At 38.0% G+C, this 22,417-nt stretch overlaps 1 protein-coding gene across 3 annotated transcripts in view; it reads left to right on the forward strand.

Moving 5' to 3' along the window:
* Nucleotides 1-22,417, forward strand: part of Tank (TRAF family member associated NFKB activator) — a 62,405-nt gene that overhangs the window by 34,407 nt on the left and 5,581 nt on the right. For all 3 annotated transcript variants that reach the window (XM_029536714.1, XM_021193271.2, XM_029536715.1), the window contains 3 exons: nt 663-781; nt 16,918-16,988; nt 17,566-17,681. In XM_029536714.1, coding sequence (XP_029392574.1) covers nt 663-781; nt 16,918-16,988; nt 17,566-17,681 — 306 coding nt within the window. The remainder of the gene's footprint in view (nt 1-662; nt 782-16,917; nt 16,989-17,565; nt 17,682-22,417) is intronic.

Below are 22,417 nucleotides of genomic sequence, written 5' to 3' on the forward strand. Positions count from 1 at the left end.
CTGGCCTCGAACTCAGAAATCCACCTACCTCTGCCTCCCAAGTACTGGGATTAAAGGCGTGCGCCACCACGCCCGGCTGCTTTTTTTTTTTTTTTTTTAAGTAATTGTCTTAAACAGGAACTACACACCTAAAACCTGATCTATAAAAGCTTAAGTGGCCTGGGAGTGGAGCATTTAGGTAGTGCGTCCTCAGCACTGCCCCTCCCTGCAGAAAAATGCAAGAAGCATAATTCTACCTTTCTGAATGCTATTTATTTTATGATTAATTTATGGGAAAATAAGTGTTTAGTGGGAAGAAAAAACTCAATAAGTAGGCAACTTGCCACGGTAAATATTACACAAATTATTATAAAACTAGAACTTCCAATATATTCTTCGAAATACTGTGATTGTGTTTTTGTTTGTTTGTTTGGTTGGTTGTTTTGTTGATGTTGTTGTTGTTGTTGTTGCTTTGTTTTTTTTGAGACGAGGTCTCAGTACGTTGCCCTGGCTGTCCTGGAACTTATTATGTAGACCAGGCTGGGCTCACAGAGATCTATCTGCCTCTCTCTGCTTCCCAGAGTGCTGGGATCAAAGGCTTGGGCCACCAGGTCTGTTTTCATTTTTATTGTAATTATTTTTTCCAGGGCTTTCTACTGATATACAAGTGTTTTGTCTTGCAGATAACAGTTATGGCTATGTACCTTTGCGTGAAGACAGTGACAGAAGGAAGAATAATTTGACCCTTGATGAACCACATGATAAAGTGAAACTAGAAACACTGAGAGATAAGCGATCAAAGGTAGGGAGTGCTGTCAGTCTCACTTTTAAGCAGTCAGACTTCACAGAGTTATAGATTATTTAGTTTATATGCTCACACAATTTAAATGGGTAGAACATGGGAAGAAGGCAGACAATATATTTTTTCACCCCTAACATTGATTCTGCAGAAAGTAGCATTTAAATGCTGATATACAATATATTTCATATATACAATATATTTCATTTTTTCTTCCTGAGGCAATGACTCATCACTGAAAATTTTTTAAGAGTTTTTTTAAATTAATTTTATGTGTGCACCATATGCGTGCAATGCCTTCAGAGGTCAGAAGATGTATCAGATCTCCTGGAACTAATTACAAACAGTTGTGAGGCACCATGTGGGTGTTGGGAATTAAACCCAGGTTCCGTATAAAAGCAGTAAGTGCTCTTCACCACTTAATCACTCTCTAGCCTTTATCATGTTATTTTTAATTATGTATATCTGTGTGTCTATATGTGGATATGTGCACATGTAAGCAGATGCTCATGGAGGCCAAATGTAGTAATCACCTCGATCTGGGGTCACAGTTGCTTGTGAGCTATGCAGAGAAGGTGCTAGGGACCAAACTCAGGTCCTCTGCAAGAACAGGATACACAATTTACTAATGAGCCATCTTTCTCCAGCCCCCTACCACTAGAATTCTAAACAAAGTTCTGTATCTGCAAACATGGTATATCCTCCTAAATAGCATTACTTATATTTAAAATAACCCTTAAGCTTCATATTTCCTATTGTGTTTTAAAGATTTGTTTGTTGGTGTGTGTCTGTATGTTAGTATGCTCTTTGTATGTATGGGTATATGTGCCTGTTACATGTTCATAGGACTCGGAGAGAGTACCAAGGATCACTATCACTCTCTACCTATTCATTTGAGGCTTGGTCTTTTCGAAGTTTATTTGTGAGTTTTATGCTTGTGAGTGTTTTGCCTGCATGCCTTCATATGCATCACATGTGTGCCTGGTGCCCATGGAAGTCAGTACTACTGTGTAGGTGCTGGGAATCAAACTTGGGTCCTCTGAAAGAACAACAAATGAATTTAACCACTGAACCATCCCCCCAGCCCCAGAAGTGGAGTGTTCGCTGGATCTGGGATGCACATTTTCTGCTAGGTTGAAAGTCAACAAGTCCTAACCATCCTGTCTCCACCTGCCTTCGTGTTGGGGTTATAGAGAGACACAGGCAGTCTGCTTCCTATTGAGTACTAGGACCAGAGCTCCAGTCCTCACAGTGACACATAAGAGCCATCTCTCCAGGCTTCCTAATAATTTCCCTTCCCCCTTGTATCATAAGCACTTAATGAAGTATAAGTTTTAACAAAGTAATAAAACTCTAAACTGAGTTAATAGTACTATAGAAAAATGATCCTAGGTTTAAATTGTTTTCTATTTTTTCCTTCAATTTTCTTTGCTTGGCTAGCTTATTTCCAAAGAATTAATAATGCTGCACCAATTGTACTATATTTGTGGACAGACCATGGAACAAGGTCTAAAGAAATAAACTCTGGGTAAGGAATAAATATAAATTTAGTGACTTATCATCATTATCCTTGTCAGTAACTCTAGTGAGATTTATGTGATAGCCATATTTTAATTCTTTGACTAGCTCATGAATTTCATTTCTTGTAACCATTTAATAGAAATAAATTTAACTACGTTTTAAATTTCTCTTTTTCTTTTATATTCGATCCAAAGGGCTAGCAGAAACTGAATGTTTAAACAAGAAATCTACTCTTTTTACATTTATACTTATTTTTCTTTTTAAAATGTTTTTAATTAAAATGACTTCATCCCTTTCCCTCCTCCTGTTCCTCCCTCCAGCCCTTTCCAGCTACCCTCCTCTGAGCCCCTCACAGACTCCTTTCTCAAGTCGATAACCTCCTTCTTCTTGATTAGTATTACAGTGTGTGTGTGTGTGTGTGTGTGTGTGTCTACTTTCCGAGTACATTTTTGCTGTTTGTATATATGTGGCTTCAGGGTTGACCATTTGGTAATGGACAACCAATAAGGGTGCTTATCATTGAGAGAGGCTAATGATCCCTCTCTCAGTAGTCATTACATGTTCTTTGTCTAGGGGTGGTACCCCAAGAGATTTCCCTTCCAAGTTAATGTCCATTGATACTGCCATTGTTCTGGTCTTGTTTATGCAACCATTTCTAGGAGAGATGTTTCACACCTGAATTCTTGGTATTCTGGCTCTTAAAGTTTTCTCACCGACCTCCTGGTATTCTGGTTCTCAAAATTTTCTCCTCTCTTCCATTATGCTCCCTATAGATGAAGGAACAGTGATGTAGCTGTACAGATTGGGACTGGGCTCCCCACCATCTGTTTAATTCTGCACTGTGTCCAGTGTGGTTTTCTGCGTTGATTTCCATTTGCTGTAAAGAGAAGCTTCTTTGATTTGGGGTGCTAGCTACACTTGAATGTAGATTTAAAATGTAGTAAGGATTACTCTGGTCTAAGAAGGTAGCAACAGTAGAGTATTTTCTAAGGCCCAAGACCTCACTAGCCCAGAAGCTAGATAGATTTCCCATACCAGGCATGATTTCCCTCCTGTTGTGTTGGCCTCGAGAGTTTCCCATCTTGTTCACCACAGTAGTTACATATGCTTTACACTGTCATGTAACTAGATTACTCAAAAATTAACAGCATAGAAACAAAAATTATTTTCTTGATTTCTGTGTCAGAAGATGGTTAGACAATTGTTGGCTGCCACTGAAATGGGGGTGCCACTTACTGCACCTTTCTGTGTATCTTGTCTTGATGGTTATTGTCATGGTTCATACGTATTACAGCTGCTTAATTACATCTCTTTTGTAACATCTTTCGTAGTGTACTCTGGAACCATGGGAAGGAGACTTTCAGCTCTTTAACAGCCTGTCTAAAGGAGGGTTTCTTATACCTGGTTCTTGGGTTTTTGTTAGTCTGTGGTTCTTGTGGGAAGCACCATCAGCACAAGTGGCTTGGCTTCCTCCAATAAATATGTATATTATGTGTGTGCACATATATTTATGAACCATGTATAATCTTAGGTAAATATAAAATAATACAATTCCTTGATGCTTTCTCAAACAACCTTGGTGTTATGTGTCCCTTGTTCCTCCTCCTCTGTACTAACCACCTCCCTCCCACCCAGTTGGAGGTGTAACCTGCTCCCTGTTCCTCCTCTTCCTGTTTCATATCATCTGTATCCTACTACCCCCTTACCTCCCCCACACTATGGTTCCTTTGTTCTTTTGGTTTCTGTAGTTACTCCATGTTTTCTACTCCTTTCTGAGGACTTGATGCTAGGAACCACAGATGAGAGAGAGCATGGAGTGTTTGTCTTTCTGGGTCTGAGTTGTCTCACTCAATATAATCTTTTGTAGGTCTACCCATTTACCTGAAAATCCTGAGTTCGTTTCTTAGAGCTGAAGAGTATGCCATCGTGTATGTGTGCCACTTCTCATTATCCGTTGTTTTGTTGAAGGCCATTTAGGTTGTTGCCATTTCCTGGCTATTGTGACTAGGACGGCTCTGAACACTGCTGAGCAAGTGCCTGTGGAGGGGAATGTCAGGTCCTTTCGGTGTATGCCAAGGAATTAGACCAGATCATATGGTAGATTCATTTTTAGCTCTTTAAGGACTCCCCAAACTGGCTTCCAGAATGACTCTAACAATTTACATCCCTACCAACAGCGAATGAGGGTTCCTCTTCTCTACAGCTTCACCAGAATTTGTTATCAGCTGTTTCGCTGATCTTAGTCATTGTAACCGGTAAGATGAAATCCCAAAGTAGTTTTAATTTGCATTTCCCTAATCACCAACTATGATAAACAATTTTTGAGATATGTCTCAGCCAGCTTCATTTTGTCTACTGAGAAATGTTTAGAGCTCTAGCCTATTTTTCAGTCGTGTCATTTGTTTGCCTGACTCTTTGTTCTGTTAGTTCTTTGTGTACTCTGTATGTTGGTCCTCTGTCAGATGCATACTATCATCAGGTTCTCTCCTATCTGTGGATGGCTTCTTCCCTTGCTTAGTTTTGTGAGGTATAGTCATCAATTATTGGTCTTAATTCCTAGGCAAATGGAGTCCCATTCAGAAAGTTCTTTCCTATACCTATGTCCTGGAGCTCTATGTGTGCCTGTGCTTTCTTCTAGCAGTTGAAGTGCTTTGGACAGATTTGGAGTCTTTGATCTACTTGTGAATTTGCTATGTATTGCTCTGTACTGAATACGTTATAAATAAGTTCACTTTTAGCTAATACAGATGAGAAATTGTGACCTAAGAATGGAACTTTGAAATATATTGTTATATTAGGTGTTTTGATTTTTTTTTCAAAATGAAGACAGTCCACACTTAGTTCCTGTTTTGTAAAATATGCAGGATGAAAATAGGAAGGCATGGAGGAGTGGGTAGGGTATAGATACACTTTAAGGCATGGAGGAATGGGTAGGATATAGATCCACTTTAAGGTGTAATTCATTGTGTTGATAATATTTAAATAAAACAATCAAATAAAACTATTTCTAGAAGTTATATTCCTAATCAGTTGGCTTTGTTTCCCTATGAATTAGTAAGTTAGCAAAAACACCTTTAACCTGTAAACAAGGACTTCCTGCTACCCACCTACAGTTCTTTTGTCCTTATGTCTGATGAGTAGGTTGAAGACTGGTTTTCTTTAAACTATTTCTGTTAGAATATGCAAGAGAGGAAAAGCTGTTGGACAAGTTGGCAGATTGCACTTGTGTGGCTACCTAGAGAAATAAAGCATGTAGTTGGGGCAGGGGGACCATTTTAGAAAATTTGACGTTAAGAAATAACAACTTGGGTTGGGGTGTAGCTCTGTGGCTGAGTGCTTGCCTAGTGTGTATGCATCCTGGCTTCAGTCTCCAGCACTGCAGTCACCCAACCAATCAATAATATTTAGAGTTCCGCTTGTGTTTGTGCTGTTCCTATACAGAAAGTATGCAGGACATTCTAAAAAGAACATAAAGAGGTCAAGACATCAAGTCCTATCATCAGATGACACTCAGTATTCTTTTTCAGAGTTGAAAGAATGTGCCTATAGTTTAACTCTAATAACTGAGTTTCACATCTTGCTCACCACAGTAGTTATATATGTTTTACACTGTCATATAACTAGTTACTTGAAACTTACTCAGAAACTTAACAGCATAAAACAAAAAAATTATTTTCTCAATTTCTATGTGTCAGAAATTCAGGAGTGACTTAGCTGGGTGGTTGTGGCTCACAACCTCTCATGTTGCTGAAATGAAAAGCAGTCAAGGATTATAGACTGAAGGCTTCACTGGTTGGAGGATGCACTTCCAAGATGGCTCACTCACATAGCTTTTGGCAGGAGGCTTTGCCATATGGGTGTCTACTCATAGCCTGGCAGCTAACTCCTCAAAGTAAGGGATCCAAGAGTAAAGTGCAAGATGCCTTCTGTGACCCTAGTCACGAGAGTCGCATGCCTTTACTTCCACAGTATTCTGGTCTTTAGAAGTAAGTTGTCAATCCTTCCAGGAGCAAGAATCAAATTCTGCCTTTGAAAGCAGCACAGGCATTGTAGGTTACAGCCTTTTAGGAAAATGCAGGTGGTAGGGGGTAGGGGAGAGGGTTAGGCCCAGCCTCACATGATGACAATGAATTCTGTTTCCTGAATCCTGGGATTAAGCTCAGAAGGGAGAAATCCCATGATCTTAAGAATTTGAAAAATTATAAATATAGACTTTACAGAGGATGTTAATGGACAGTGTTTAGAGAACTAAAAAACCATTACATATTGTTACTAATTTTTATAAACAACTTTTAAAATTGAAAATATTTGTCCCATGCATTCTATCAGATCACCTTGAAAATATTTATAAATAAACTAATTTATGTGAAAAATGCACCCTCTTCCCTTCCTCCCACCCCACCCCACCCCACTCCCCACCCCTGGTGTGTGCAACATGCATGGAATTTGAGTTCCTTACAAGCTTTGAGCCCTCATTGTTTTGCAGCTCAGAGTTCCAAATGCTACCAAGGTTCTTCCCAAATCCACATGGTAAGGTTTGTCACAGTCCTGGTACCAGCTTCTCTATTACTTTGCTTTCTTTTGCTATGATAAACACCATGACCAAAAGCAACTTGGAAGAGGAAAGGATTTATTTCATCTTACAATGACAGTGCATCCTGAAGGGAAGTCAAGGCAGCAACTCAGGGGAGGAGCCTGGAGGCTAAGACTATGGAGGAGTGCTGCTTAGTGGCTTGTTCTCTGTGGCTTGCTCAGGTAGCTTTGCTTTGCTTTTTTTTTTTTTTTTTTGTGGCATCACCCACAGTGGGTTGGACCCTCCCACATCAGTCACTAAGAAAATGCTACAGGCAGGCCAGCCAGATGGAGGAAACTCCTCACTTGAGAGTCTCTCCCCAGATGACTCTAGTTTATGTCAAGCTGGCAGAAAACAACTAGACATATCCCTTTAGTTTTTGTGGGGGCCGTGCTAAAAGACAGTATGAAGCTCATAACCATTAAGCTTCCTGGCCTTCTGTAGTTTATAAAATATTAGGTTAACAGGTCTAGGTCTTGGATGGCATCTTCATGCTTGCCCTGTGCGCATTGACAAACTCTGAACTTCTGGTTGATTTCCAACATAGACATATCTAGGTAAGTGCTGGGCCCTGTACCTTCCTTCACTACTTTAGACATTATTTTCTGTTTTGTTTTGTTTTGTTTTTTTGGTTTTTCGAGACAGGGTTTCTCTGTTTAGCCCTGGCTGTCCTGGAACTCACTTTGTAGACCAGGCTGGCCTCGAACTCAGAAATCCACCTGCCTCTGCCTCCCGAGTGCTGGGATTAAAGGCATGCGCCACCACGCCCGGCTAGACATTATTTTCTGTTGCTAGTCCCTTAAACTGCACTTTTATTTTTGTTTAAGTTGCTGTATATTATAGTCCAGATTTTGTATCAAGAGAGCATAACATACAGATAGATGACAGACATACTATTTATCATTTAAACAAAACTTAAATTTTAGACTTTTTATCAAGTCATGAATCACAAAGGTATTTCCATCGTAAAATTATATCTAATTTATATCATCTAAACATACTACTGTATGTAACTTTTCTAAGAGAAGAATTTGCAGTAAAATTGACAGTTACTCAAATGTTCAAAACATTGTTCCTGTGTCCTGTTACTGCTCACTTGCCTTTCCCTCTTCTAATATACAGAAATGGGAGTTGTACTTAGTAAACAGTGGTACATACTAACTTGGGGCTTATAGAAAACTAAAGGAAAATGTGTTTTTATGTGTACCATGTTAAAAGAATCCTTGCCTTTTCAGAAGGAGCAAGTGCCCCATTCTACCTTCTCCCAACCAGTTTTATTTTCATTCATTAAAATTCAAAGTTTTTATCAAAATTAGATATCTCAAAAATCTAAGAAAAAAATGTTGATATGGAAAGCTTTCTAATAAGTCCCTAAAATTTAAACTAATACATATTAATTTATATTAACATTAAAAGGATTTTAGAAAAATTATATTTTACATATATATGTGTAATAATTTTTAGAAAAAAGAAAGATAGAAATGGTATCTTCCCTAACATTTAAGCAAATTTGAGTATCTTCAGTGTAGCTGACTTCTCCCCTTTTGTCCCCAAGTTGTCACATTTTCCACATCCTGCCCCTCCCTTTTTTCTAAATTATAAAGACTACAAAATGGAGTTGGCATATTCTTTCCAGCCGTAGATTCTTTAAAGCATGAGAAGGCTGTTTTTTCCTCACAACCTCAGTAGGTAAGGACCAGACCCCACAGACACACAGCAGTCTCACTTGTCTTGCTGTTAGATTAAATCTGTCATCCTAGGAGCTCCACATCTACTTGGAAGATACTGATTTTGATTTTTGGTTGATTGGTTTGTTGGTTGGTTTTTTTAGTTTGGGGGTTTTGCTCTGGTTTGCTTTTTGTTGATGGTGTTCCTCCCACCCCAACCCACCCCCGGGACAGGGTTTCTTTGTGTAGCCTTGGCTGTCCTAGAGATGGCTCTCCAGATCAGACTGTCCTCAAACTCACAGAGATCCACCTGCCTATTCCTCCCAAGTGCTGTGACTAAAGGTGTACACCACCACCACTTAGCAAAGATATTATATTTCAGTGTTGTAGAATCATCTACATTTAATTTGTTGTGTTATTGTTTTGTTTTACATTTTCTTTATTAAATTATATGCCAAGAATCCATCCTCATATACACAACATGGTTGTAACAGGAAAGCTTTTAGCTGTTATGAGTATTATTCTTTGATGCTACACCAAAACTTAGTAAGAGGTAGCTACTTTTTACATTTTTATTTGTGTGCATATGTGCACACACCCCATGATACACATATGGATGTCAGAGAACAACATGCAGGAGGATTCTGTTCTCTATCATATAGGTACCAGGGATCAAACTCCAGTAGTTGTGGTGACAGGTGCCTTTACCCGCTCAGCCATCTCACTGGCCCAGTTTCTTAACTGTTAGCTGCAATGTGACATCTGAAGCCACATCAGTGAACTTCTCACCTACTTACCTGCCAGTGGTCTGTCTTACATTTTGACTGTCTTTTTACTTACGTATGATTTTAACTTAATGAGTTAGATAGTTGATTATTGGCTTACTTGAATTGTATAGATTATAGATCTTCCAAGTGTTGACTTATTAGATGATATTTAAAAATTGAATTTAATGTCATCACCAAGCTCACCACATAAACCTTTTAAGTATTGGGCAGCTGTCAAGCTTACTATAACAGGTACAACTTTTCCAAAATTTTAATTCTCACTTGAAAGCTCAAATTTTATCATTGGCAACAAGTCTTGTCACTTGTTTTCCTTAAAGTGACAGGCTAGCTTCATTTGCTTCTGAGAAAAATGTCTGAATAACCATAGCCTGCATGTCATTCATTCTTTGAAGTGAAAATAGCATTCTTTTTAAAAAGTGACTAGTTCATCTCACAACTAAAGCATTATGCAAGTTTTTCCAAGACAATGCTTGCACTTCAAGACACATCAGAAGCTTCACTTACAGTTACTTTTTGTATAATCAGTGTAAATGCCAGTACAGTAAACACTGCACATACCATTTTAATACTACTGTGAAAATAGTTTAGCTAATAGATGGCTTTACATACATTTAATCATTAACCATATTGCAGATGCCAAAAGGAAGCGCAGACAATGTCAAAGAAAACTGTCTGTATTAGCCATGGCATAGCAAGCAGTGATCTATTTGCCTTGTCCCCCCCTGGGCTGGCAGGGGTTTGCAGAGATCTCAGGTGGATGCCTATAGTTATGTTAGTGGAAAGAAACACGTAGCTTAGGGAGTCCTGCGCTTTGTAACAAGCACAAGGTTCGCTGGATCTTTGAGAATCTATCTGGTCTTTCAAGTTGACTGTAAACATAGCAGTCCTGAAAAAACGATCATATAAAGAATAGTCAGAGCCTTATATTCATGGCATGTGCAAGGACACTCAAGGCCTATGACAGACATCTCTCCAACTCCAGACATCTTGAAAGGATCTTGGGATTCACAGAGATCTTGAACTCTATGCTGAGACGCAGTGCTTTAGATAGATTGTAATTTCCTCTTAAAAATCATGTTACCTTTTTGTCAGTAAGAGAAATACTAAGAATATTCAAACATTTCATCAGCTTCGAGAATATATGAATATCACCATTTTCCTCATCATTCCTTTTCACATTTATTGGATAAATATTAATATATATTAAATGATATTTACAAATTATTGCCAATTGTTTATCTGTATCCATTATACTAAGTACATAGCAAATGCTGATTTCTTTTTAACTGTAAGCTATTAAAACTTCGGAGACTTAGGGTATATAGCTCAGAGATAAAGGGCATGCTTACCAGCCCCAATCTGGATTTAAGAATGTACGTAACAGCAAGGCAGCTCGGTGGATGAAGATACTTCCTCCAGGTCTGATGACCTGGGTTTGGTCCTGGGGACCCACCTGGTGAAAAGAGAGGATTGCTGTAGCAAGAATGCCCCAGTCTCACCACACACAATGTATAAATTAGTGCAATAAAATTTTAAAAGAGAGAATGTATGTGGATCAGAAATGAATAGAAAAAAAAACAAAACAAAACAAAACAAAACACTTGGCTTTGCTTAACCATGGGATTTCCAGCCCTTTTCCCAATGTGGTATTTTGACAGTTTTATGCTGGCTTTGTGGTCCCTTCCATGCCCTTGCTAGAATTTGGAGGCTGAGTAGGTGAAGACTCACCTAGCTTTTCACTTGTATCTACTACACTACACTCTGAGCTCTGCTGGTACTTAGGCAGACTGGCTATGTTATGACAACAGACTCACCCTAGAAGGGTTTTTTTTTTCTTTCCCATTAGTCATATTCTCATTTTAAATTTTTAAAAGTTTTTTTTGTTGTTTTATTTTGTTTTGTATCTTGAGTATGGCTTAATTAAATGTAAAATACAAAAAAAAAAAAACCAAAAAAAACTATTTCTACCAAAAGAGTCAGAATCTTTTATTACTGTATCAAAGGTTTTATTTATCCAGATAAAAGAAATATAGGAACATTAGAAATATAGGACTATGCATCTCATTTCCCATTAATAGCAGAATAAAACATCAATTCTGTGCTTTTTTTTTTCTCTTTTACATAATACAGTTTTTAAAAACTTAATTCACAAACCACTAGAGTCAGGTCTTTAAACTCAGGTTCTAATGTGCTTGTGTGTTTGCTTGGTTGTGCAGCGCATGCGCATCTGGTGCTGTCTCATTGCGTCCACACTCACACACTCAGGAAGGAAGCTGCCAAGTGCTATGCTCTTCCATTCTGCCTCCAGGCTCTGTTCAGCCCATGAGGTGGGAGGACACATTTAAGGTGACTCTTTCCTCCTTACTTTTCTGAAAACACCCTAATAGATGCACCAGGGTTCTGTTTCCATGGTGATTCGAGATCCAGTCAAAGTAACATTGAAGAGTGAGCATCACAGTACTGTGTACATTAAATTATAGTTAAAAGGTTTTCCCAGATCTGTTTAATTTAAAGGCTGTATTTGGGAAAGAGGTATGAGAAACCTTATTTAAAATGGTTAAGTTATGTGGTTTCTATTTTGCATGAGAATTCATTCCCAGGAATAAATATCTATACATCTTAAGAGGTAAATTAGGGGGCTAAAGAGATGGCTCTGTGCTTATGAGCAGTGGGTGCTCTTCCAGAAGAACTGGATTCAATTCCTAGCACCCACATGGCAGCTTACAACTTGTTTGTAATTCTAGTTCCAAAGACATCCAATGTTCCAATCCAAGGGCACCAGGTGCAGATGTGTTACATAGACACACATATAGGCAAAATACCTATACACATAGATAATACAATATTGTTAAATAAAATAAATTCAGAAAGATAAATGTAATGGAAAGTGAAGGATGTCAAAGATAGGTTAATTGAGAAGTTTTGATATCCAAGTTTAAGTTAGTATATTTGTAGTCACATTAGTTATATACAGATGAAATATTTTTGACTTTTTTAAGTGTATTTTTATTGTAGTATTGAATTGGTAGATATTTTTGGTGGTTTTATATTAAACCAGAACCCTGTAAAGAACTTGGAAGTAATTAGGGTGTTTAATTTTATTTTTATATTGTTTATTTTCTTGCCATTTCCTCCAGAACACTGGGATGAATCCCGCTTTGCCCTGGAGTTGTTCCCACTCTGGCAGGGTTTGCAGAGTACACTCTCTCATGTAGAACAAACCAAGCTCCTGGTATTTTGTTCCTCTTGTGTGCTATATTTTCAGGAATGTTAACAAGGGTGAAAGAACCATAGATTTTTCATGTACAGAAATGTTTGTAGATTAATTACAATTTCCCTATTTTTATATTTACATTATCCCATTTACTTCTGTATTTTTTCTTGATCCTATTTTCTAGTATCTTAATCCTCTTGTTTTTGCTTTCTCCTTAGTTCAGTTTAATCTGATACTTGATGTTGCTATGAATTCTGTCTCACTATATCTGAAGCTCATATGGAAATATCCAGACTCAGTTGGTCTTTTAATATTTAATTGTTTAAGTTCCAAGAAGCTACATGCAAGTGAACCCCATGTTTTCTGTTTCTTTCGCCGCTACTCTTGTTTTGGTTTTTGGTGCTGAGTTTACCTGACTCACACTTAGAACTTCACAGCTTTTCCCTCCTTACCAAGTTGCCTTCTTCCCTTGTGTCTCTTGATGTGCATTGTGAGTGAAGCTAAGATGAACCTATACTCCTGCACTCGGGGGAGGTAGAAGGGCTCCTCCCTGGGAATTGAAGGCCGCCCTGGTCTACACAGCCAGTCCCAAGTTGCCCCCCCCCCCCGCTTTTATTTTAAGGCACAGTTCTTTTTTTTTTTTCTATTTTTTAAAATCCTCTCCTCTTAAACATAATTCAGAAATTATGTAAATCAGTATCGACTCCACTGAGTTGCCTGAGCACCCAAAGTAAACATCGATTTTACATGCAAGAATCCCAACTAAAGTTTAGAGAGAATACTTCATGCTAGACTGACATAACATGTCAGGCATTGCTATATATGCTACTGAAAATGTATCTCCTTTATTTAAAATTAATTTTCTAGGACTGGAGATATATCTCATTTATAAAGTGCTTGCCCAGAATGTTTTGAGGTCATGGACTTAATCTCCAACAATGACAAAATAAATTAATAAAAGTAAATAATAGAATTAATAAAAATTAGCCTTTTAAGGTTTAAGTTACTTAAACATAAGAGATTGTACAGATATTTTCACTCTTTATACCAGCTATAAAAAAAGATAGGACTTGTCTCAAAGTGTAAACTGAGGCTGTCTATAATCTTAGCACTTAGGAAGCTGAGGCAGGAGGATCTTGATAGGTTCTTGGTGACATACTTAGCAATTCCTGTCATGTTACTCTGAGGTCTCTATACAGGGCTCTGGTTAGCCTTGACTCAAGATCTTCCTTCCTCAGCTTCCTAAGTGCTAGGAGTATAGGCATGGCTCGGTTTGCATTGCTTTCTCAGAGGGGTTACTATCTATACCTAGTATGTTTTAAAAGGCAACACAAAAACATTTTCAGTTATCTTTTTGTCTTTGTGTGTGTGTGCGTGTGCGTGTTCGCGTGCGCGTGCACTAAGGAACACTCCCTGTGTCTCAGGCATGCTAGCAAGTGTTCCACCATTGAGCCACATGCCTAGCCCAATTTTTTATTATCTTGATATGAAGAATAAACTGACTTTTTGAATAATGGAGTATTAGCTTCTGTTTCCTCTTTAAGGATCACCAAATACTCTCCCTATCTATGACATGCCTATTTTTATATGATACCTGCTTTTGAAAAACTAATTGGTGAACACTAATGCATCTTAGTTCACACAGAAGGACATCTTTCAGCTTTCAGATGGGGTCCTCTTCATAGATTCAGTTTGGGGCTTATCCCCATGGAGAGTGAATATGGCATGCAGTACTCACCTTATCAATCACTTCACTGGTTACATACTCCAAAGTGGAACTTGAAATAGTTCATTCTGTTGTATTATGCCTCAAAATAAATTGGTTTGTTAAATGATTTGACACTTAAAAATCTCTTAAGATTAGTTCCGATTTCTCTTGCTTTCTTACCTGAAAATACAATAAGTTCTGGTTCTTACAGTATAAAATCCACTTGAATAATACTTGAGAATCAAAAGAAAAAAATACAAGTTATATCTTTCTAGTGTTAACATCCTCTCTGGCATGCACTGCAAAAAGTAGGTGCCATTAAGGAAGGTGACATTAAGGCGAGATAAACGTCCACACGGTCCTGTAGCGAGGAAGGGGAGACAGTGTAAGGTACAGAGGAGACCCTGTCAGAGAGGGGGTAGTGGCTGGAGGGAGAACACAGAAAAGAAAGTCTGTGAGGAGCAAGAGTTAACGTTACCATTGGCCACATTAATTCTACAACCCTTCCAACAAAAACAGTTGTCTTGAGAAAGTTGTTACATTGGTACTGTGGAAAATGGCATTAGCACACTGTGCCCACTCTAGCCAAATGCTACCTCAGAACGTCTTCAGAAATCCACTCACATTCCTATTTTCCAGTTACCATGTTAAAGTATCTTTATAAATTCTTCACTGAATGCTCGGGATTCTAAAGTTTTTAAATGCAAGCTGCGGGTGCTGGCACACAACTGTGAACGCAGCCCTCTGGAGGCTACGGCAGGGCAATCTTACAGACCACATAGTGACTCCACGCCTGTCTCAGAGAGGAAAACGTTGATTTGCAGCATATTAGCAGCTATAGTATGAATGGTAGAAATTACAGTGTACTGCTTGACATGCCAGTGCTTTCCCTTTCATGGTAATAAGAACAAAACTAAGAGAAGCTGTATTTTTTTTAATCTTAAACTAAAAAGATTCTCATTTTTAGTTACTTAATAGAAATTTCTGACTCACCTGAATCCCCTTTGCCTGTACCAGTACACTCCATGACTTTTTCACTAGTTGTCAAATCTAGACATCAAAGAAGATTGGCACCAGGCGTCTTCCAAGCCAAACAAAAATGTATCGCTCCTGTATCCTCCTGTATCACTCCTGTATCCTCCTGTATCGCTCCTGTATCATCGCTCCTGTATCATCGCTCCTGTATCATCGCTCCTGTATTGCTCCTGTATCGCCTTTTCTTTCAACCCTCCCCAGTCCTGGTGTGCTTCTAATGCTCTCAACGTGAGATCAGTCACTCTTAGTTATGGGAAAACCAGACTTTGGAAAGAAGGATGTGATCATTGCAATTTTCTCTATTTTATCCTCAATTTTAGGTTAAGCATTCTTTTTAGTTCTTTTAGCTCCCAGTAAAATAGTTACTGCAAATTTCTAGTGGCAATTTTTAAAAGGAAACCACTCTATTTGTTCTAATCCCTTTTTACAATTGAACATTAAACCATCAAGCATTCTGTTCTCAGATGCCCTCTCCTTTGACTTTGTCACTTACATCTGATTAGATCATGGTGGCAGTTTGAGTACAGAGCTGGCTCAACAGTTAAGAGCCCTCGCTGCTCTTCAGGGTATCTGAGGCCTGTGGTCTCCATGGGCATCTGCACAAATAAATGCATGGATGTACACACACCCCTACACATAATTAAAAATAATAAAATTGAATCTTTATTTTGCTAATAGCTAGCAGTGACATTAATTGAATAAAACCAAAAGTTACTCAACACTGGGCTGCCAAGATGGCCCAGTGAGTACAGGTACTCAGGGCTAACTCTGCAGCCTGGATTCATTCCCGCGTCTCAGATGGCAAAGAGAGAACAGATCCGCACCAGTTGTTCCTGCATGTGCACACAAAATAAATAAATGTAAAAATGGTTTGAATTTGAATTTAAGAATTATACAGTTTGGGCTAAATTGTAAGTCTATGATATTGGGATTTCTTCAGATTTCAGAATTTGTCAGCTTGTGGCTTCAGAAAGCTTGCCAGTCGGGATTAGAGGTTTTGTGTGTTTTACCTCTGGACCATAATGCATGACCACAGTGTGTTCTGTGGGAATCAGTTTTCAGCGTCAGAATATATGTAATACCAGTGTAGGCCACAGGGTGGGAGTGAAAGGCAAGGACTTGTAGCCAAACAACCCAAATACATAATACATTATCTTGATAAACCTCTCACATGCTTACTCTTATTTTTAAAAAACTGTAACAAGAGACAATGGAATTGATTTACATATATAGGCATTATTAGTGACTATCAAAGGACAGTGTCCGAAATTTCTTCACTACTAAGTTTCTAGGCATAGAGGTGATCAGTAATCAGATTAGCTCTTTTTATTAACTGAGTATGAAATTTTATTATAATTACCACTAGTAGAGATAGTAATCAAAGAAGTTACCAGAAGTAATTTGTATTTTCTATCTTCCTTTCTATTGTGTATTTCTATTTTCTTTTCTTGGTCTCGTTTAAAAAAAAAAAAGACCTATCATATTTTTTAATGTATACATAAAACCTCTTGTACTGCGTGTGTGAAAGCATGTATGCACTAATGTGGTTGGTTTTAAGTAGGTGAGTGTTGTATTGTGTTTTCTCATGTAGTTTGGAGGCATATAAAGTGTCATCATTTCTTTTTATCTTAAGGTAAGAAGACAAGAAGTTTCTTCTGGAAAAGAAACCTCGAAGGATCTCAACATCCCTTTGCATCACGAAAGGTGGTTCTAGAGCCTTCTTTGCCAAGCCAAAATGTATAAATATTACAATATGCAGTGTTTTGCATAGTTTAAGACTTTTAACAATTATTAAAGAAATATAGTTGATCTTAACTACTGGAGTGGACCCGCATGTGGAAATGACCTAACCCTAGCACATGGTTACTGGTAGAACAAGATGTAAAGCACCGACTTCCCCAGCAGTCCCTAGTTCCACGGCCTTGTGTTGTAACTGTATTGTTTGACATGGATGGATCCTGATATGAACCAGAGTGAGGAATAATTACTACTCTATTTATGATGTTTACAGAGAACTGATGCTTGTAGAACAAGTATGAATAAATAGATTCACTAACCTGAGGTATATTTATGAGCTAGAACTTTTTTCATTTGCTTTGTACCTAGCTCTTCAAATATTAGAATTGTTTGAGGATATTTTCTTCGAAGTTAAATTTTATTTTTAATGTTTCACTTTCCAATAATTCTGTGGTCCACAAAAACTATGCTATATATATTTAATTACAATAAAAATCATTTGAAGGTATAACCTTAACATTTTAAAATATTGATTTGTTTTTAGGGATAATATAGAGAAGACTTTCTGGGACCTTAAAGAAGAATTTCATAGGATTTGCTTGCTAGCGAAAGCACAGAAAGACCACTTAAGCAAACTTAATATACCAGATATTGCAACTGGTAAGATTCAATTTACCTTGTAATATTTTAATTGTACTTGTTGAAATTGATTTCATTTTCAGTGTAAAAATGCCTCCAAATTTGGCTCATGAAAAGCAAAGAATCTACACCTTGCCACTTATATTTTAAACAAATATATGCTATTAAATTCTGGGAAGATTTAATTTATCTTGTAGCAATTTTTATTGTACTGGTTGAAATTGATTTAATTTGCAATATAAAAATACCTACAAATTTGGATTATGAAAGGCTAAGAATCTGCACCTTGCCCTTTATATTTTAACAAATATGTACATTATAGAATTCTTGATTTTTTTATATTATTTTCATTGTATATGGTACTGTATAGATTTAATAGAATAGCCTAATTACCAATCAGACTAATGAAAAGTACCATCTTGAAAATATAGGACACATGTCTATATTTTCTACTTAGGTGTCATATTAAACATTAACTCACGTGTCAGTAAGTGACCTTAAAGCAACACTGCCATATATGAGCTAATGACAATTATAACATTATATTAGTTTTTAATCTAAATTCTGCCTGAAATGTTTCTGATAATCTAGTTTAAGAATAAAAATGTAGAATTCACATTTCATAGACCTAGTTCTCTTTGCAGCACATAATAAAAATTGAGTATAAAATACCACTTAGGAACATCTGTTTTGCACACATCGGGTTCATGTTTTTATTGAGGTAGGGTCTCAGCCTGCTGTCTGAGACATGGAACTCACCATGTCAACCAGGCTGGCCTCAAACTTGCAGCAATCCACTTGCCAGTCCCCAAGTGTTAGAATTGTAGGCCTGAGCCACATGGCTAGTGCAGTGTTTGGGCAGGGGAGTGGAGGTGTATTTGCTTGCTTGTTTGCTTGATGTTTTTTAAACTCTAGACTATCATCTTGGTAGTTGCTTCAGTAGTTACATATTAGTAACAGAATAACAGAAATTGAGTCTAGCATCAGGACACTTCAGTAAACAAAACAAAATAAAATGATCAATTGTAATTATAGATTCTCTTATTGCCCTTGTGATTTGGGATATTCTACAGGCAATTCCTAAGCAATATGATTTACATGTTTTCAAACTCCGAGAGATGGCACAACAATGATGATGAGCACATTTTTCATTAAAGATCCCTGTTTTCTGCAGCTCTCACATTGTAGCTTTAAAAATCATTGATAGTGTGGGTTCTCTTTTTGCCACTGCTGGCACTTTTATTTCCAGAAAAGTTGGACCTGTGGTGAGGGGAAAGGAAGTCAAGCTTCATAAATAGAAAGAACTTGTGTACCCCTCCTGGTATCTTCCTGACTTCTCCAAAAGAACTTTTAATTTCTCCATCTTAATTTTTGTAATGTTCATTCTACACAGATTAAAGATACAGAAATAAGCAGTTTCACTTAAAATAGGCTAGCTGTATCTAGAATTCATAAGCATGCTCTTTGAACATCAACATCTTATCAAAACATTGTAATAGTGATATATTCTTTGTTACACAGAGAACATAACCCATTATCAATTACTTAATCCTTTGACCATTTTTAAATTGCTTAAGTCTAACTCTTAGTATGCATCTGTCAACCTGAGCACTGAGTGTTTAACTTCATTTTCTTCCCCACTAAAGCTGTTTCCTAACATTATTCTTGTGCTTTATAGTAACTGTGTCACAAATAATAAGTAAAACATTACTCTTGAAATGTTTTAGATCTGCATTAAATCAAGTAAAGCTTTGCTTGGTCTAAACAAAACACAAATGTTAAATACTATGCCCTGACAGTATAGCTCTGTACTATCAACTACTATATCTTAGGGGAAAAAAAGAGCTAGAAACAGCTAGAAACAGACACCTACTCAGGGTTTCCAGACACACGTGTCCTTACCATGTCTCTTCTCATTCACTCAGGAAAATAACCTTGAGGAAGGGTAAGGGTGCAACTGTATGTTTAAGCAAATGTCTTTTCAGGAGTCAGTAACTAACCTAAAAGTGAGGTCCTGTTTCATTGGCTATTAGAATAGAATATAGGATTAGAGGTGTAGACAATCATCAACTCTTTTGTCAGCATTCATGATAATTTGCAAAAGCAGTCTAAACAGCCTATGTGTACATTTGGAAGTCTAAAATTTTTCATTTTACTTGTTTTCCTTGCAAAACTAAGTGTTATTGAAACAAACAAATTACAAAAGTTGTGTGTTCGCTGGCTGCTGTCTGTTTGTGTGGCACTGGATGACGGGTGTTTCTGTGAACTTTGTTTCATTTTATCTAAGCTGGGGCTTGGAATAGTCACGGGATTAGCTCACGTCACTTTAATGTGACTACGCTTGTATACCACTAGCTAGTCCAAAAGAAAATACCTGCCAACTTACTGCGGCTGCTTGGTGTCTCTCTGCTTTCTTTGAAGGGGTTAGGTCAACTGTTAAAGAAGTCATTCAAGGCACAGTTCTGTCAGCTTGAGGAATCCTCCCTGTGTAGAGACCAACTTGTTCAGTTTATCATAATGGTTCTGAGAGCACTCTGGAGTTGACTACCTGGGACTAGTGCCAGATTTAGCATTACTAGCTATACTACCTTGGAAGTAGCCATGGAATTAACCTCTCCATATCCCCTCCTTCACATGTAAATTAGGGATAATAATAGTGCCTGAGTTGGCGTTATTCTGAGTATTAAGTAAATTAATGTACATACCACAGTCAGTGCATGGCACATGGAAGTGCTATCAGTGTTAATAGTCGTTGCCATTAGCAGCAGCTGTAGATTCTAAAGTATTTACCCTGTTCTCCTAAATATCATTTGAGAAAGTATTCTTTCTCAGGTATTACATAATTTTATTCCTGTTTCCTAGCATTTCCTGCCACCCCTCAAATCTACTGCCAAGAAAAATGACTACTTGAGAATAAATGGAGTTTCATCTACCTCAAAGGTCAAAGAAATCTAGTAGAACAATTGAGTTTGGTCTCAAATACTATACTGTTCCTAGTCACAGACTATCTAGTAAATGTGGAGTATAATCCTAGATCCTATAAGGAAAAGAACACAGTATCATATATGTGCCAGGCATTAGGTGGGACCTGGGTAAATAGAGAGCAGAACATGGTTTTAGATGTCCTAGAAACCTGCTTTAATGGGGGAAGGGGAGTCTATTTGCTAGCATAAGATTGTTCAATCCTCAAGTCACCTAAGCATCATGGGAGAACTATCCAGAGAATCAGTGACTAGATCAAGATGGGAAGGTCAAGCAAAAGTTAGGCAAAGAGCTACTCGTGGATAATGTGATAATCATAGCACTGGCAAGGCTGGAGCTAGAGGAATGACAGTTTGGAGTCAACCTGGGTGCCATGCCGAGGCAGTCTAAGAAAGAGATGGGGGGGGGGGTATGTAGGTATGTATGTAATGGTATAGAATGGACCAAAGAAGTTGGAGGTGTTATACTGCACATTGTATCCAAACAGAAAGCTTTGTGTGTTGGAATGTGCTGTGGCAGCATGTAAGTGTCTTAAGGCCCCAGTGATGAAAGGAATATAAACAGATTGGCATCTTCTGAGTGCATATTAACACAGACAGACGGTAGAAGGTGCTGTGTGTACCCTGAACTCTTATGCCTGCTTCATTGGTAAAGCCTTCATTTGGGAATGTATGACTTTACTAATGACTATTCATCCATTGAATAAAATACATTACAGCACACACAGTATTGCACTCCTACAATTCCAGTCCCTGGGTCTTGGAGTCAGGAGGATCAATAGTTGAATGCTCACCTCACCTACATAGTAAGTTCCAGGCTAGCTCCAGCTTCAGGAGACCCTGTCTCCAAAGACAACAGCAAACAACCAGATATGCTACAAAACACATTGGCTTCTTAAAATAGCATTGTGAAGCCTAATCTTGTTTTTTCCAGTATCGCAGAATCATAAACAAGGGTAGTACTTTGGTAATTGTTGGGTATGGTTTGGTTTAGTTTGGTATTATAGCTCTTGCTGGTCTTTTATTACACTGTGGCCTTTGTTGCTTTGTTTTGGTTTTTTTGTTTGTTTGTTTGCTTTTTTCAGTATTTAGTATTTTTTTTAATTTTTTTATTAGATATTTTCTTTATTTACATTTCAAATGCTGTCCCGAAAGTCCCCTATACCCTCCCCCGCCCCTGCTCCCCTACCCACCCACTCCCACTTCTTGGCCCTGGCATTCCCTTGTGCTGGGTCATATAAAGTTTGCAAGACCAAGGGGCCTCTCTTCCCAATGATGGCTGATTAGGCCATCTTCTGCTACATATGCAGCAAGAGACATGAGCTCAGGGGATACTGGTTAGTTCATATTTTTGTTCCACCTACAGGGTTGCAGCCCCTTACAACACCTTGGGTACTTTCTCTAGCTGCTCCATTGGGGGTCCTGTGTTCCATCCAATAGCTGACTGTGAGCATCCACTTCTGTGTTTGCCAGGCACTGGCATAGCCTCACAAGAGGCTGCTATATCAGGGTCCCTTCAGCAGAATCTTGCTGGCATGTGCATTAGTATCTGGGTTTGGTGGCTGATGATAGGATGGATCCCCGGATGGGGTAGTCTCTGGATAGTCCATCCTTTCATCTTAGCTTTAAATTTTGTCTCTGTTGCTTTGTTTTTAAGATTTAATTTTAATTGTGTATGTGGGTATGTGCATGAATGTGGGTACCCATGAAGACCAAAATGTAAGGTCAGTTACAGGTGCGATGAGCCACCCAGTGTGAGTTCTGGGAACTAAACTC

Source organism: Mus pahari, chromosome 3, assembly GCF_900095145.1.
Source record: "Mus pahari chromosome 3, PAHARI_EIJ_v1.1, whole genome shotgun sequence".
NCBI classification, from domain to species: Eukaryota; Metazoa; Chordata; class Mammalia; order Rodentia; family Muridae; genus Mus; species Mus pahari.